The sequence below is a fragment of the Epinephelus lanceolatus genome, chromosome 1 (genome assembly GCF_041903045.1).
Source record: "Epinephelus lanceolatus isolate andai-2023 chromosome 1, ASM4190304v1, whole genome shotgun sequence".
NCBI classification, from domain to species: Eukaryota; Metazoa; Chordata; class Actinopteri; order Perciformes; family Serranidae; genus Epinephelus; species Epinephelus lanceolatus.
Window position 1 is genome coordinate 50,520,782 of NC_135734.1, and position 17,334 is coordinate 50,538,115.

Here is a 17,334-nt window from a genome sequence, read left to right on the forward strand (position 1 = left end):
CGGCAGAAATTCAGATAACAGATATCAAGGCCAAGACTTCCTCTTTATTGTTTACAGTCTGTCTTCAGAGTGATTCAGACAGTCTTCAGATGATATCTCTTTTGCTCTCCAGATGGACTGTTTACCTGCATGCAACCAAATCCTGCTCAAACAATCGGTCAATACCACTCGGCCTACAAACAGAAAGCTGAACACTTTAGATACCAAAATCTTTCACCAGTGCTACAGAACCTGCAGTCTGCCTCAAAGATCTACTTTTTGCTCTACTTTGAACATATTTTTAAAGTTTTGACTTGAATTCTTACTTTTTTTTTTTATTTCTGTGGATTTTTGCACTAATTTTGCAACTGCTGAGTCATATCTATGTTTCATATCTCTCGCTCAGGTGCCTGTGATTCATGTTATTTTACGACTTTTCCAACTGATCAAATTGGGAAGAAAACAATGGAAACTCTAAGTCCCAAAAACAATAGGAAGCACCCAGCCAACATTTGTATGTAGGGCCCAAGTGGGTAGTAAATGGCCTGAAAACATGGACCCTATATGGGATTGTCCACGGGTTCCATATGTGCCCCATGCCAGTTGCCCACGACTGGGTTTACCCAAGTGGGCCATACATTGGATATGCTAGGGCAACCTGCCTACCAAGTGACTATGGGACCAAAATGGACGGCTTTTCTGGGGCCCACTTGGGTAAACCTAGTCGTAAGCAATTGGCATGGGGTCCATATGGAACCTGTGCACAGTCCAATGAGGCCCATTTTTTAGCCCATTCACTACACACATGGACCAGCGAAATCCAGCGCTTGGGCAGTGACTTGTACCATAAGAAACCAACAAATAAAGGTGTCCTTTAATGTCGGTATGATACGCAGGGGGTTGCTGTTATAGTTAACGGCGCCCGGCGGTGTCAGGGGGACACATGGCGGGACAAGGACGGAACTTAGGGCGGCACATGTCCAAATTGGGCGTTTGGAAGGGGTGGTGGATGGGTCTAACAAACACCGACTTTCACCCAGGAGAGCATTGTTCGTGTCCCATTAGCCAAGCCAAACCCTGTTCTTTTTTCCTAAACCTAACCAACTCAGTTTGTGATGCTGTACCCACGTAGCGCCTTTACTTTGAAAGAGACTGTATGTAAACATTAAATGTCCTGTGAAAACAGAAGTGTATCTTGAAAGAAGACAATTCATGTAACATGTAGACCTTGACACGGCGTCCCAGAGCGTCAACAACCAACACACCCAGGGTACCTCGCACGTTGTATGTAGACGTGGAAAGTCCATGACCAAATGTTGATATATTGACAAGGTCGGACTGAGAATGTGTTGGCTGATCACTGATGACCAACATGCTTCTGGAGGAAGTTCTCCTCTATCTGAACCGTATAACCGCTCAGGGATCAGGAAGTCACCCTGTGCTTTTATTAGTCCCCTTTTATATTTGTGTTAAATGTGAATCGTGTGTATTGCTATCTATCTATCTATCTATCTGTCTGTCTGTCTGTCTGTCTATCTATCTACTGAGATGTAGAAAACATTAAACGTTTCTGGATACTGTTAATTGACAGACAGTAACTGAAAAAGAAATGTGTTTTTTAATACCTGCTCTCATAACTCATTTTCATCACCACACTTCCTGTAACTTTTGACCGCACTTGCAGCAGTTTGTGAAGCCGACCACAAAACCACTTTCTAACAGCCATTCTCGGGTTAAATTGTGATTTGGCATCTGAAATTCTTCTGAATTCCTTTGATAGTTTAGTCTGCAGAGTCTGGGGGGGGCAGAGGTTCAGACTGATAGGAGTTTGGAGCTCGGTCAATCAGACATTTTTTATTGAAGAGTAGTTTATGCAACTTTCCCACACTTGGAGCAGGTCAGATTAGTACTTCATCACTGGCCTGTATTTATACATCAGAAATTCTTTACATGCTTCATAAAAAGGTCCTGGATAAGGCACACAAATTACTCTTCATTGTACATCTGAAAGGGCCAAGGCACAAAGGCAGATAAGTGCTGGAAAAAAGGGCATTTTTGAGTATAATTCACTAATGTTTCAATAGCATTTCTGTTACACGCAAACTTTTTACACCAATCAGATACAAATCTGTAGAGAGAAACAAAAGCAGTAAAAAAATCAGTTTGAGTCTAACATGAGATCAGAACTTTAATCCAGAAGCGTCTCTGGTTGTTTTTGGCTTCTCGCAGATGCATCTTGCTCATTGCCACCAACGTCAACACAAGTGTTAGAGAGTGGGTGTTAAAGAGCATCCCCATCATGAGTTTATCTGTCTCTGTTTAGTCTTTAACAGTGTGTAACAGTCTTTGGTATGCAGTCTGATAGTCCACTTGAGTGTGAAGATTAATGTCTGTTGCATAGCAGTGAGTTCGGTCATAGTCAGATGAAGAGCTAAGAGCTGTTTTTGCTCAGTATCGTTCTGTCTTTCCTCAAAGTGAAGGGCAGGAAATGTCTTTCTTTCTCTGTCCCGCTCTTTGTCCCACAGTTCTTTGCTACCTGCAACCACATGACTCCACCACCATGTCCTCATACTGCTTGTAGACGACGTTATTGGCCGAGTCGATGTAGAGTATGCTGATTGGGCTGAGTCGCGTTGGGACGCAGCAGGTGGGCGGCGTCGACTCTGGGTCCATGGAGTTCATCAGCGTCTGTATGATGGCGTGGTTGGTCGGCTCGAGGTGCGAGCGGATAGGGAAGTCGCAGACGCCGTCGCAGTGAAAGGCCTCATACTCCAGCGGCGCGATGATCCAGTCGTCCCAGCCCATCTCTTTAAAGTTCACATGGAGTCGTCTCCTGTGACAACGCGGCCTCGTCTGCGTCTTCACCACCTGATGCTGGGGGAGGGTCTGTGGCGGCGGCTGCTGCTGCACTGGTTTTTTAGCCCCCCTTGCAGCAGGAGCTCGGCGCATTCGTCGCTGGGTGAACAAGTATTCATAGACGGTTTTATTGTCGTGGCCTGAACGCGCTTTGATCTCGTTGTAGAAAAGGTCCCGCTTCTTGCTTTTGCCAAATGCCAAGAAGAACGCCTTTTCCTTGTTGGTCCTGCCGGGTCGGGCGAAGCCCAGGGTGCGCAGATCCATGGGGCGACCGCCTCTGTGCTCCAGAGCCTCCAGTTCAAAGCACAGCTGCTGGGAGTGCTGGTTCTGCTGGGTTTTGGAGCCCCTGAAGACTTTCCATACGTCAAACACTTCCCATTTGCTGCTGAATCCGCCTCCGCTGAGCAGATCCTCCATTGTCTTCGTCTGGAGCAGCACAGCCTGTTGTTTACCTGAAGCGCAGGTGTACAGCTTCAGGCACGGGGACAAGATTCCTCCACCCCCTCTGTCAGTGGCTGTGGATCCCATCGAGGCCCTGCGGGGGTCAGACAGGCGCTTCCTCAGGATGCGTAATTCGGCCCCCAGGAGCCCGTCTCGTTCCAGAGAGCTGACGTTGAAGTGATACCTCTGCCGTCTCAGCTGGGGCCCACGCTCATCTGCGAGGGAGGACAGAGACACAAAGACACAGAAATATCAGTTCTGACTGACAGAGAGGCAAATACACACACAGGAAGTGGACAAATGACTTGTAGACATGTAAATAGTGCAGGTGTAACCAGCTGCACTGAGAGAAGGGACAGCAGGTTTAAAGGCACAAACAGATGTGAACACACACATGCTGCACACACACACACACACACACACACACACAAAGGCTTGAAGCATATAAAAACTGTAAGTATCACTAAACTGATCAGACAATCGACAGAAAATTAATCTGCAACTTTTTCTTTTTAACCCTTTAATGTCCACACTAACAAAAAAAAAACATTGAAAAAATATTTGCAGTTTTTATCTCCTTGTTTTGTTTTGTTTTGTTTTGTTTAGGCCTCTACCAAACAGTTGGGAAGTCACTTCATAGTATTTTTAAACCAGAACAAAACTAGAATTACCACCTTGTGACCGTACGACTCTGCAGACCTGTCCAGTTGCAGTTACAGTCTCCATCCATGTCAGTGAAAACATGGATGCTTCACACACAGAAGATCTATACAATCAGCACAGTTTCAAGATTAGAGTCACCAATTCAGTATCTGACCAAATGTCTCCCCTTCTGTTCCTGAGATATGACGTTAAAACATGATGATGTCACAGTCAAGCTGACCTTTGACCTTTTGACTTTCATTATTTTATCCTGTTAGACATTTGTGTCAAGTTTTGTCATGAATAGGGTATGGATTCCTGAGTTGTAGCCAAAAACATGTTTTGTGAGGTCACAATGACCTTTGACCACCAAATTCTATTCAGTTCACTGTTGCGCCAAATTCTAAGAAATTCCCTCAAGGTGTTTGTGAGATATCATGCTCACGAGAATGAGATGGACCTTTGACCTTTGACTACCAACATTTAATCACTTCAGATATTGCAGTCACGAGAATGGCACGGACGGAAAACCAGAAAACATAATTCCTGCGGCCATGGCCATGGATCAACTGATGGATCAGCTGATTGATGAAAGGAGTCAGCTGATAGATCACATGATTCCTTTCTATGCAACCAATTGGTGAATCTCATTCAGGGCGCCCTATTTAAACTGCTCTGGCCTGCCTACTGTTGCTGCTTCCTCTGCAAGCTGCTCTGCAACCTGCCTCCACCCCAGCTCCTCCTTTTCATGCTGTGTCTGACTCATCAATGTCATTTCTGTTTGTCAGTGATGCTGCTCTGTTCTGTTCCCGGGGATCTTTACTGCTGCTCTCCCTGCCTTAGTCTCTCCATGTAGGCGCATGGAAGGGCAGGAAGGTGTGCTGTCTCTGCTTCAGGCTTTCTGTGTAGGCCCCAGGAAAGGCAGAGGGGCCCCAGAACAGAGCCGTACTGCCAAATATAATACTGCAAAGTTTTCTTTGACTAAAGTGGTCCTGACTGAAATGGTTAAAAAAGCATACTGATATATTTTTTTCATCAAATATATAATGGAAAAGCATTAAACATATGGTATCATCAACAGCGAATATTCATCCTTTTTTGATCTTATAAAAATTGTACTACTTTTACAATAAAAGATCAATTCAACGGTTTGGTTGCACGGGGCATGAGACATTAAAAAGTCCTACTCAGAAGCACCTATATATAAATATAGGATCATATTAAATGTTTCATTTAACAACACGCAACATTAGCTCAGCTTTACTACCTTTACCATAAAAGGACAAATGAACCATTTGGTAGAGTATGTTTTTTATCTGTTCGGTAAGACCTCTGAAACTTTACCATGTTGAAAGAAATATGTCCACCTTTGAAAATCCCACCACACTGAGCCGTCATGTCTGCCGTGACCTTTTCTTATAACATCCTGCAGGAGGCGAACTGCTAAGGCAAACTGTTTAAAGACACAGCGACATCCAGTGGATTTTTTTTTTTTAGCATAATACAGTAAAACTTCAATTTATAGCCCGGGCTATTATTTGCTTAAATCACTGAACTCAACAGGCCTATATCTGGAACAGGCTTTTAATGCCTTTAACACAAAACTGTCACTCAGCAAAGAACAGGAAACATAAATTGTTTATTCAAACTAATATGAATATTAGTTGTTGGAAAAAATAGGCTTCAGAGAACATATTAATTATGAATTATTTGATCTAACTGTGACAGATGGGGCATCAGATTATGATGATTATGGCACTGGAGGTTTACAGCAACTGGCACACCGACACATCACTTCATCCTGTTAAAACAATCCTCACAACTTGGATAAATATTTTTGAAAAACCCTTTTGATTCTTTTGATCTGAGGACTCTTGCGGACTAAAGGAAGATGAATAACTTCAGGGGTGACCAAGGAATGGACACATGATTTGAGGTCGTCAAGAATCTGAAGAACTTCTGCAAAAAAATGTACTAATTAGCAACCAGATCAGGCGTCGGACTAAGACAGGTGTTTATTCGTCAAAATGTGTAGCCACACTGGGCTAGTAAAAGGGACTGGGCTTTTAATTGAAGCCTTATGGTATATCTAAGCTGAATGGTAGAGATAACTTAGTCAGGTTGAGTTAAGTTTAACACATTTTATTAAGACTTAAAATATGCTCTTCTAAACATTTGGGCAGGACGTTTTGCTGGTTCCAGCTCCTCTGGTGTGATCCTTGTCATATGATAGTAAACGAAATAATTTTGGTTTTAGACTGTTGGACATTTGAAAAAATCTCCTGTAGTTGGTTCGGGGCTGAGGTAAATGTGGTAGTGAGTTGCAACCCTGATGTGCACACGTGGCACGAGCAGAAAGTGAGAAATTAAAAAAACAGAAAGGGTGCAAGAATAACAAAAATGTTTACACATTTCTTTACAGCATGCTAATATTGCTTCACACACACACACACACACACAAAAGCACAAAAGCACAAAAACATCAGGAGGAATGGACTGAATGGTGTGGTGTGTAATGTTTTCTTTTGTTGTCAGTGAGGGAAACCAGTGAACCTCCGTGTCTAAATGGAATCCAGCAATGAAATCCACATCCACTAAAGTGTACACACACACACACACACACACACACACACACATACACACACACACACACACACACACACACATACACACACACACAGCAGCAGCAGCAGTGGCGGCGGCAGCAGCAGATCTCTCCACTCTGCTCACTTCTTCTCACGTCATTCCCCCTCCTTCCTATCCAGGACTTAAGCATGCATTGAAAAGTACATTAGAACCAGACAGGGAGACCACATCGGACTGTAAACAGGCCCGTTATTATGGACCTGCAGCTATTTAACTGCCGATAGACAGTTAACCAGCATCTGCTGTAGAGGAAACAAACCATCGACAACACACACACATCCTGGCACTTCTCTGTGGAAGATCTGATTAAAGCTCAAACTGAGAGGAATTCGATTTTACAAACTGTCACGTACTTCTAAAACAGGAAGGCTGAAAGTGTTTGTACTGCGATAAATCCTACATTCATGAAGTTTAAAAATTGACATCAGCGTGAATTTGGCAGACAGTTTTCTCTCTCTCTCTCTCTCTCTCTCTCTCTCTCTCTCAGCTTATTATCCACCTGACACAAGACCCACAATGCTGCAAGTGCATTAAAGGAATAGTTCAGATTTTTAAAGGTGTGGTTGTCTGGGGTACTTATCCATAGTCAGTATATTACCTACAGTAGATGTCGACCTGCATGCCCCCAGTTTGGAGAAACAGGCTGGAGTCCAACATGGAAGCAAAGCAACAAAATGTGTTTTAGCCACCTAAAAAATCAGTATCCAAAGTCACACAATAACACAAACAAACTAACTGATCGAAGCAGCAGCAGACGAGCAGCTCCTGTGTTCAGCAAGCTAAAATTAATGTTTTCTAATGTCTGGTAGCTTTGACAAGAGCATAGATGAGAAACTGAAGACATTAACATCTTCCCTGTCAGAACAGGCTGTCTGACGGAAAGCAGTGAAAATACTGACAATTTAACGTACACTTAGACACTGACTTGTTTTAAAAAAAAAAATGTTTTGTTGCTGACCCACCCACAGCAGCAGACTGCTTGGCGTCCATGTGATCCTTCCTCTCCAAACTGGGGGCGTGCCGATTGACATCTACTCTAATAATACACTGTCTATAGATAAGTTTCCCACACAACCCCACTTCAAAAATCTGCACTATCCCTTTAAGTAACACAAGCATGTATTTAGGTAAAGTTAAAGTCCAGGGTTTGTAGGAGCCATCCACCTCCCCTCTTGCCAGAAAAGGCCGTTATCCTTTTCTCATATTCTGAGCCAAAAACCTTAACTTCAGTGGCACTTTAACTTGTTGTCTTTGATGGTGACGGCAACCAGATGCGGTTCACAAGCGTACACTGTGACCTGTAAATTTTGGCTTGTAATTTAAGCTTTTCATCGACCTTCTCAACAATAAAATGATGAATATATCCCTCCAATGCGTAGTTTAGGCCCTTTTGGTTACTTCTCAATCACATCTGATCGTTATGTCTCCAAAAATCATCAGTTGCCTCCTGCGAAATGCCGTGTACTGTGACACCTGCCATAGCGCCGCTCACTGAATGTGGATAGTTTGTCTGAGTGAGTGGAGGGGGGCGTGGCTTAGCCATAGGTCAATTGGTGGTGTATCATACCACCACCAAAGGGGACTTTTGGTGTCAGTGTCTAACGTCGAAACCACTGACAAAGCGGCGGTATTTGACGACTTCGAAGTGGGTCAGGCTGGAGATCGTATCGGACAGAAGTCATATTCACACCTACGGACAATTTAGAGTCACCAATTAACCTGCATGTCTTTGGACTGTAGGAGGAAGCTGGAGCACCTGGAGGAAACCCACGCTGACACAGGGAGAACATGTCGGTTCTGTTTCAGAGAGGTGTTTATTTAACTGTATGATAATTTTATAGGATGTAGTTTGTGGCTCTGTTAAACTCTGTTGCATTATACAGAGAGATGTTTCTGATATTCAGCCTAGTCTCACTGATATGAACAGGGTGAACAAAATAACAGCAAATGGTTCATCTTCCTATTCGTTCCTTCTTTGCTCTTTTTCCATTTTGTTTGTTCACTTCTTTCATCCTCATCTTTTTCCTGTCCTCCTTGTTTTCTGGCTGCTTTCTTTTATTTTTCAAGAGATCTGAAAGTGTGAAAATCATCCAACATGTGGCAAAATAGAGGAGAAGTAGAGAGGCAAAGAAAGAAAGAAAGAAAGAAAGAAAGAAAGAAAGAAAGGGGAAGTGAGTTTATGTGAACAAGTGAGGGGGAAGAGATGTGTCAGGCCATCAGTTACACCTCCGCTCACCCCCTCAGCATGTGGAGGAGGTCACCAGCGATTTGCTGAGGACACACTAAACAAATAAAGCCCAAATTAAAAGTACATTAAGTGCTTGAAACGTAAACCTTTAGCAGGGCTAGAAATATTCAACTCTGGTCATTTAAACATTGTTTCAAACAGTTTTACACCGTAAAGATAACATTACACAGGGGGGCCACCCGACTTGTGGCTGCGAGGAGTGTTTATTTACCCTCCTGAGGCCGTAGATCACTGAGAGCAGCAGTGCTGCCAGTGACCAACCAGATGGTTAGAAACACACACAGATACACACTTACAGAAACCAAAGTGCAACAGCACTCACATGTAAATATATAAGTATAAATATACACAGCTACATGCGTGTGCACGGGCCCCTGGAAACTTGGTTTCAAATCAAACATATTGTTCTCTAATATTAAATATTACTGACTCCATAAAAAGTGATGCAAACATGATTTGTCCAAAAATCTGTCCTAAATTTGGCAAAAGGTGTCTTGAACGTGCCTTACAAAGCATTCAACTGAACTGTCTGATACCTGTCCACACCCTGACCTGGCAGCGCCTCTGAAGTTAACACATCACATTTTATTTGTTTAATTTATACAACCAAAAAAAAACATAAACATGACAAGTTGTAATACAGGTTAGAAATAGTTTGGAACATAACCCCCAACAGAGTGTCCCAGGAATGAGTCCTAAAACCGTTCAGTGAGTTAGCATCTTTGTGCTCCCTCTTACCTCGTCTTAATGTCGATGACACAGACACACCAAAACACTCCACAGCACTATGATATGCACCAGGCTCTTTTTAATGTCACCTGCAATTAATGTCGTATTGTCACTCTTTAGAATACACAACTTAGTCCAGTGGTTCCCAACTGGTGGGTCGCGGTCCAAAAGAGTCATGGGTCCACTCTGAATGGACCGCAAGTGACTCGTAAATGTGTCAAGTCACTTTATTTCTAAGTACAGTGAATTTCAATTTTATTACAATTTGAATTACAGTTTCACAGCAGACCAGCTTGTTGACATGGCCAAACGCAAGTATGACGCTGAACATATTAAACTGTGTGGACCTTGAACTAATGACTCAGGCTGCTGTCAGCCCTAGAGTGGTCTCCTTTGGTCTGAATCAGGGACTCATGTTGTTCCAAAGTTGTATAATTGCCTAGAGTTGGTTCGTGTTCTCACGGCAGCATTTACAAGAGGACCAGATCAAATGCCTTGTGTGAGAAAGCTGCTCTTGATTGGTCAGAATTTCCATGTGGGAAAAATCCAGGAAGTAAAGCAAACGTTGAAGAAGAGTACACTTGCAAGATAAATGTGACACTTTGTAATGTCACAATGGAGGGACAACTACGCAGGTTGATTTTAGCGCTGCTCATCGTGGACTATATTGCTGTCATTGTTCATTTTAGTCAAAGCATACAGTTTGAAAACGAGGCGCGGCTCCAACTAGAAAACAATGTTTTGATGCATTGGATGTGCTGAATGTGCATATTAAGGCAGTACAGGAGGAGGTGCACATTAATAATCCTCCAGGACTGTAACATGCTCATGTTTAACCCAAACAATGTGTCATGTGACTGCAGTTGCTTCACATCCAGGTCGCAACACCTTCTCACCACAAACCAACCGCACCAGAGTTCCTTTGGAACCGGACTGAGACCACCTCTTCAAGAACGTCTCGATACGGTTGTTTTGGTGTGTTCACACCTGCACAAACAAACCGCACTGAGGGGGCAAATTAACTTGAGTTTGACTGAACTGAACCAAACAGGGCAGGTGTTTTTTCTCAACATAACAATGGACTTTGTTGCCTAAACCTACAGCAGTAAACCTAAAAACAAAGTGTTTAAGTACATTGTAAGTGAATGTAACTGAATGTAATGAAATGCAGCAGGACAACTACGTAACGTAAGGGGGCGCAGGTCCAAGTGGGGCAGGCAGGACGGGTGGTGGATGGGTCCAACAACTGACTTTCACTGGCGGCCAGTGTTCGCTTCCCATAACATTGTAGAGCCAAACCCTGTTATTTTTTCCTGAACCCAACCACGTGCGTTTGTTGGTGAAGGAAAAAAATGCCAGTTCACGCATTGTACCGACGTACCAACACACCCAGGGTACCTTGGACAGGTCATATGTGGACGTGGAAAGTCCATGACCAAACATGGACATGTGACGAGGTCACAGTGAAGATGATTTGGCTTTAGAGGATTTTGTTGCCTTCGGACAGAGCCATGCTAACTGTTTCCCCGTGTTTCCAGTGTAGCTGGCTCCAGCTACATGTTTAGTTCACAGATTCAATCTTCTCACATACTAGAGTGACATTTAGATGTGTGATAGCTCACTCAGCTCACAGCAGCTTCCTGCAGCTTTGAAGTCAGCTCCAGCACAGTTATGAGTAACAGCGTCATCTCTTTTCCCATCATTCCCTGTGTATGTGTGTATATCAGCGGCTGACCCTCGTGATTCCCCTCCAGATGCTCCAGCTCTCCTACCTCACGGACTCCCGAACACAGACATGTCTACATTTAGACAATTTACAGCCCTGTTTCCTGCGCTGCCCTCCTCTAGTAACCTGCAGACTGGTGTTTGACCTCCAGTCCGCTCCCTCTGATCTGCCAATCCAGAACACATCATCTCTCCCCTTTGTGTTCCCAGCCTTCCTCCTCATTCGCAACCTCTGGTTCCTCTTCCTCAGCACCTCAGCTCTCACCCTGCATCCTGTACCAGCTCCTGTTGTGTCCCTTCTTTTGTTAATTACTCTGATGCATAAAATCAGCACCAGCTTTTCTCTGCCATGAATCATCCTCTAGATTATATCACAGCCCCAAAATGAATTTCAGACCCAAGAAAATTTAATCATTAGGTGATGTACTGCTTCACAGTTGCACACAGCTCTGTACTGCTGCCAAAATCAGCCCTCAAACTGTAACAGGGGCTTCCTTTAATGCTGTGGCAGTGGAGATGGGATACATGGTTTATGTGTGAAAGACTCAGTAATATTCCAAAGGAGTGGTATTTAAAGATAATTTATGGGAAGTACAGAGGTTTATTTCATCTGCTGTTCCCATTTTACCTTGTTTAAACAAAGAGAATTAAGATCTATGAGGGGTGGGAAACACCAGAGGCCCCACAGTATACCATATTATCACAATACTTAAAGGGATAGTTCACTTTTTTTGGAAGAAAGGTTGTGTGGGGTATTTATCCATAGTCAGTGATTTACATACAGTAGATGTTATTCAGCACGCCCCAAGTTTGGAGAAGCAGACTGGAGTCTGACACAGAAGCTAAGCAAGGGCTCAGCAACAAAATGTGTTTTAGCCACCTAGAAAAATCTACACCACCTTAAGTGTACACTATACTGAGAGTATTTTCACCGCCTTATCTAATAGTCATGCTGAGTATTGCCATAATAAATACTGCGATTTTGAAAGTGCAAATTTTGTCCCCAAAGACAGACGTTACCACCATCTAGGATAAAGTTTTCAGTTCGTCTCACTTAAACCACTTGTATTGCAGCAAAATGTTTGTGGTGGACTGAAAAATCAGTTGATTTAATTATTCAAGTGGGATACCTAAAGTTACATTTATATTTCCAATATTAAAAATCAATGAAATAAAAATATCTCTATGTATCCATACAGTATTGCTGTGCAAAATATTGTGATGCTGTCTCGACTTTTTCCTCCTGTGACACATTTTATCACCTCCTCACTCAGAAATGACATGTGTGCTCAGCTTGGGTTGAAAGAAGTGTTTGTTACATGTGGGAATCAGACTCATAATTAAACCGATAAAATGTGTCTGGGACTGTGTGTGACCAAATGTGTGATCCAGAGAGTCACACAGCATCAGGAAAACTGCTGTCAGAAACGAGCGGAGAAAATGTGTCAATGACAGAGGCGTGAAAAGAGGGAGAGCCTGGAGGAGAGCGGTTGTGTTTACCTTGTCCTTTATCCACGAAGCTGGTGATGGTGTTGGCCAGACCCGCTTCATGCAGAGCGCTGCTGTTCAGGTCCCCGGTGGAGAGAGACCAGTACAGCGACAGCATGTAGTCGTGAGGAATAACCAGCGGCTGTTTGTGGTGCGCCTCCCGGTCGCTCGGTTTCTGGGTCTTGCTGCTGGCTCCTCGCTGCGCCAGCGGACCCGCGTTCTGCTGCTTTTGCGCACCGGTGGCTCTTTGAGGAGGCCCGGTGCGCACTGGAGCAGCGGCACTAGCTCTGGAAGCAACTTTCCCTATTTTTTTCCCCGGTGCGCCGCCTCCTCCACCTCCAGCAGCCGCAGTCCCGACTCCTTTCCCTGCTGCATGCGCGCTAAGAGCCGCGGGAGCATGCGCTTTACCATGAGCATCCCCGCCGGGCAGCCAGGGGCGCACAGCGTCTTTGTGCCCTGAGCTGACTGCTCTGTCCCGTTGTTGCTGCTGCAGCTGTGCACGGTTCACTGGCACGGTCCCGCTTCGCGATGGCGAGGACGCAGAAGTAGCCGCTGCAAGTTTGCTCTTAATAACAGTCGTCTCGCCCTTGATTAACGGCGGGCCCGCGCGGATCCGCGTTATCCTCGCCGGAGTCACCGGTGAAGGTTTCCACGTCCCAGAAGTAGTCACCGGTTGCCTGCCCGCGGCTGGTGAGGACCCACCGATTCCTCTGCCGGCTCTTCCGTGGGCTTGCTCTCCTTCCCCGCCGCCTGCCGCGCGCTCCGCTGCCTCTCCAAGCCGGTGGTGGTGGTGCTCGGTCGGTCTGGTCCGGCTGAGTGAACCGAGGACGGGATGCAGGTAAATCAGAGTCCAGCAGCTCAGAAGAAGAGAGAGATGCTTCACAACTTTCATCCTAAAACCCTTTTGCCTTTTGCCAGGCCGTCATTGTATTAAAGCGCAGTGTGAGCAGATTAATTGACCTGTTTGATGAAACAAAGAAGAGAAAGCAGTCCTGTTTGGTCCGAGTCTTTCATCCTCTGAGCTCACTCTGCGCTCTGTCAGAGGTGAAATGAATAAAAAGTGCTTCTCCCGTCTCAAACAGGCTATAGACATATGCAAGGTTGTAAAAGCAACGATGTGGACTGTAACTGAGTTTTATAAGCTGAAGAAACACATCCTGCAAAGCCTTATTCCCCCATCCGTCATCTGTAAGAACCATAGTGCTGCAGAGATCCTGTCTGTGTTCAAAGTGCAGAAATCCAAGAAAAGGCTGAGGAGAAGTGGACTTGCATAAAAGCCTCCACGGCACGATTCTGCTGGATATCTTGTAAGAAACTTCTTTAAATCCCACTTTTTTTTCCAAGAGAGGCAAGAATGGCGTAATGCCGCTGCCTCCGTTTTTTTTTTCTCTTTCCCTTCAAAGTTTGAACTCCGTCCAGTGAAAATATTTCACTCACACACCAACCTGCAGGTGCTCGAAAAAATCCTCCAACAAACCTGAGCGCAGGAATTGGAAACGGAATTCCAGAAAGCTGTTTTAATTACCCCGTGATGTCATGCTGTCCAAACCCATTTAACAGCAATATTTCTTCTCAAATCTTCCTCCCCTCTTTCCACCAATGACTCACTCGAGCTGTAACACAAAATGGCACAAACCATGCCCCCGCACCCCCCAAGAAAAAGGAGAAAGAAAAACTTTGCATTATGTCACTTGCAGCGAGTTTTTCTAGGTTTCCTCCTTTGTCCAGACAAAAGGGTGCGAGAGAGGCGTCAGGTGATGTCTCTCTCTCTCTCTCTCTCTCACACACACACACACACACACACACACACACACACACACACGTTGGAAGATGCCTCTTTAAACCACTCTTTAGAAATACTTCACTATAAGTACACAGTATTCCTGCCAGTGGCGTTTATAGGATTTGAGGACACTGGGGGCCCAGCTCATCCTCTAGTGGGGGGCCAGGGGGGTCCTGCCCGTCGGGGTGCGCTGTATCATCCTGTTCACAATAATATCAGTATAATATTTAATATCAAATGAAAAATTCATATTATGATAATCGATATTTAGACTTGTTGACATACTGACGTCATACTGTTACCCACGGCAACAACAAGCATGGCTGAAAGCGAAATTATTTTCGACTCCTTGGTGGTTCCAAAAAGAGGAGCAGCTTCAGTAGCGTGGAATAAAGTGTGGCATCCTGAATGTTTTATGAACAGCCAAGGAGTCCTCAGACTCTGCAGAGGGAACTCATTCAGCGACTCCTCTGGCAGCAGCACAGCGTATTTTCTTTTCTTCTCTCGTCTTAGCACAGGAGAGTCAATGTCGCTTTGTCATAAATCTTTTGTTGAACTATTAATATTGTAACAGAATCTGAATCTCACTCTGAGTTACTGTTGTTGTTCACAAACTAAAGAAAGGAGAGATCATTTTTATTTAGTTTTTACTGAATATTTGAAGCAAACTGTGAAACTACATCACTGATTTTGTTGCAATTCTATGTTCTTAAATTAGTAATTAAAAAAAATATTTTTACTATTTTGTCATATCCTGAAATATCGTGATATTTTGATATTCCCCGCTGACACAGGGAGAACATGTCAGAGCACCTGGAGGAAACCCACGCTGACACAGGGAGAACATGTCAGAGCACCTGGAGGAAACCCACGCTGACACAGGGAGAACATGTGGGAGCACCTGGAGGAAACCCACACTGACACGGGGAGAACATGTCAGAGCACCTGGAGGAAACCCACGCTGACACAGGGAGAACATGTTGGAGCACCTGGAGGAAACCCACGCTGACACAGGGAGAACATGTCAGAGCACCTGGAGGAAACCCACGCTGACACAGGGAGAACATGTCGGAGCACCCGGAGGAAACCCACGCTGACACAGGGAGAACATGTTGGAGCACCTGGAGGAAACCCACGCTGACACAGGGAGAACATGTCAGAGCACCTGGAGGAAACCCACGCTGACACAGGGAGAACATGTCAGAGCACCCGGAGGAAACCCACGCTGACACAGGGAGAACATGTTGGAGCACCTGGAGGAAACCCACGCTGACACAGGGAGAACATGTCAGAGCACCTGGAGGAAACCCACGCTGACACAGGGAGAACATGTCGGAGCACCTGGAGGAAACCCACGCTGACACAGGGAGAACATGTCGGAGCACCTGGAGGAAACCCACGCTGACACAGGGAGAACATGTCGGAGCACCTGGAGGAAACCCACGCTGACACAGGGAGAACATGTCAGAGCACCCGGAGGAAACCCACGCTGACACAGGGAGAACATGTTGGAGCACCTGGAGGAAACCCACGCTGACACAGGGAGAACATGTCAGAGCACCTGGAGGAAACCCACGCTGACACAGGGAGAACATGTCGGAGCACCCGGAGGAAACCCACGCTGATACAGGGAGAACATGCAGGCTCCGTATGGAGGGGCTCGAACCCCCCACCCTGGGTTCAAACCAGGATTCCTCTTGCTGTGAGGAAACAATGCTAACCACTGCACCACCGTGCGGCTCATAAAAACACAGAGCTAAAGATTGATATGTGAAAATAAGTATTCTCCACGGCAGCCTGATAATCAGACTACTACTACTACTATTTAATTTACCATGATGATGTATAATTATTAGGTCTGTCAAAATAATGTGTTAATTTCTAATTAATTATATAATTAATCATATAAAAAATAACACGTTAAAAAAATGTAGCTGATTAATGGCGTTCCATGGTGCCCTTTGACCTGGTGTGTCATTGAAGGCCTCAGTGTCTTTGTCACATGATGGAGGCAGACAAGACGACGCTGCTCGGCCCCGTGAATGGAACATTTACATTTATGCCCAGATGTTGATAGGAGCACCGCTCTCTGCAGCTTCTGCAGGTTCTGCAGGTTCTGCAGGAAGGAAATTTCATACCATCAAAGTACTGCAAGCCTGAAGTATCACATCAACACAAAGCCTTTAGCAGCGAACCTGGAGGTCCGAGCTAGCACAGCCTCTGATGCTAATGCTAGCAGCCAGCCTCGTCAGGCCACACTTGACCAGGTGTTCAGACACAAACTGAGTCAGCCTACCTGTGACTGACCGACTAACTAACTCCCTCACAAACCAGTTTGGGTGGTCGAGGACATGGGGACAACTGTGTCCAAAATACAGCAGCTTTACTACGACACGTCTGACAACATACTTTTACAACAAAAATTGATGTGTGATTGTTTTTAATTGCTTGACAGCCCTAATAATTATAGATGGCACTACCCATCCGTACATAAAGCATTAAAATGAGCTCCACCTTTACTACCTGCAACATTACAGCGATTACCTGTGTGCTTGCTATAGTATATTGCAGGTGATCACACAAAATATGCTGCTTGAGTGAAACAGAGGACCCAAACAAGGTTATTGATCAACAACATAATATTACGTTACAGGGCTTTAAAGCACCAACACAATGACACATTATACACTCCCCTTAAACACCCCTTACAGGCACTAAATGGTTCAGTCCACCCCTGCACTAAGATCAGCGGTATAGCACCAAATTCTGGGCCCTATGCATGATCAGTCTCTGTGGG

At 44.8% G+C, this 17,334-nt stretch overlaps 1 protein-coding gene across 1 annotated transcript; it reads right to left on the reverse strand.

The window, feature by feature from the left end:
- Window positions 1-1,802: 1,802 nt before the first annotated feature.
- gdf5 (growth differentiation factor 5) lies at window positions 1,803-14,379 on the reverse strand. The gene is made up of 2 exons (XM_033626139.2): window positions 12,767-14,379; window positions 1,803-3,491 (listed from the first exon to the last, which is right to left on the reverse strand). Exons 1-2 carry the CDS (start codon window positions 13,644-13,646, stop codon window positions 2,512-2,514), a joined length of 1,860 nt encoding a protein of 619 aa, XP_033482030.2. The 5' UTR covers window positions 13,647-14,379; the 3' UTR covers window positions 1,803-2,511.
- Window positions 14,380-17,334: the final 2,955 nt, after the last annotated feature.

Bases quoted from the DNA above. Each gene is read 5' to 3' on its own strand.
- gdf5 (XM_033626139.2), bottom strand. From the start codon at position 13,646: ATGAAAGTTGTGAAGCATCTCTCTCTTCTTCTGAGCTGCTGGACTCTG. The intron at 3,492-12,766 runs GTAAACACAACC...CCTCCCTCGCAG, and splicing joins CTTCGTGGATAAAGGACAAG to ATGAGCGTGGGCCCCAGCTG.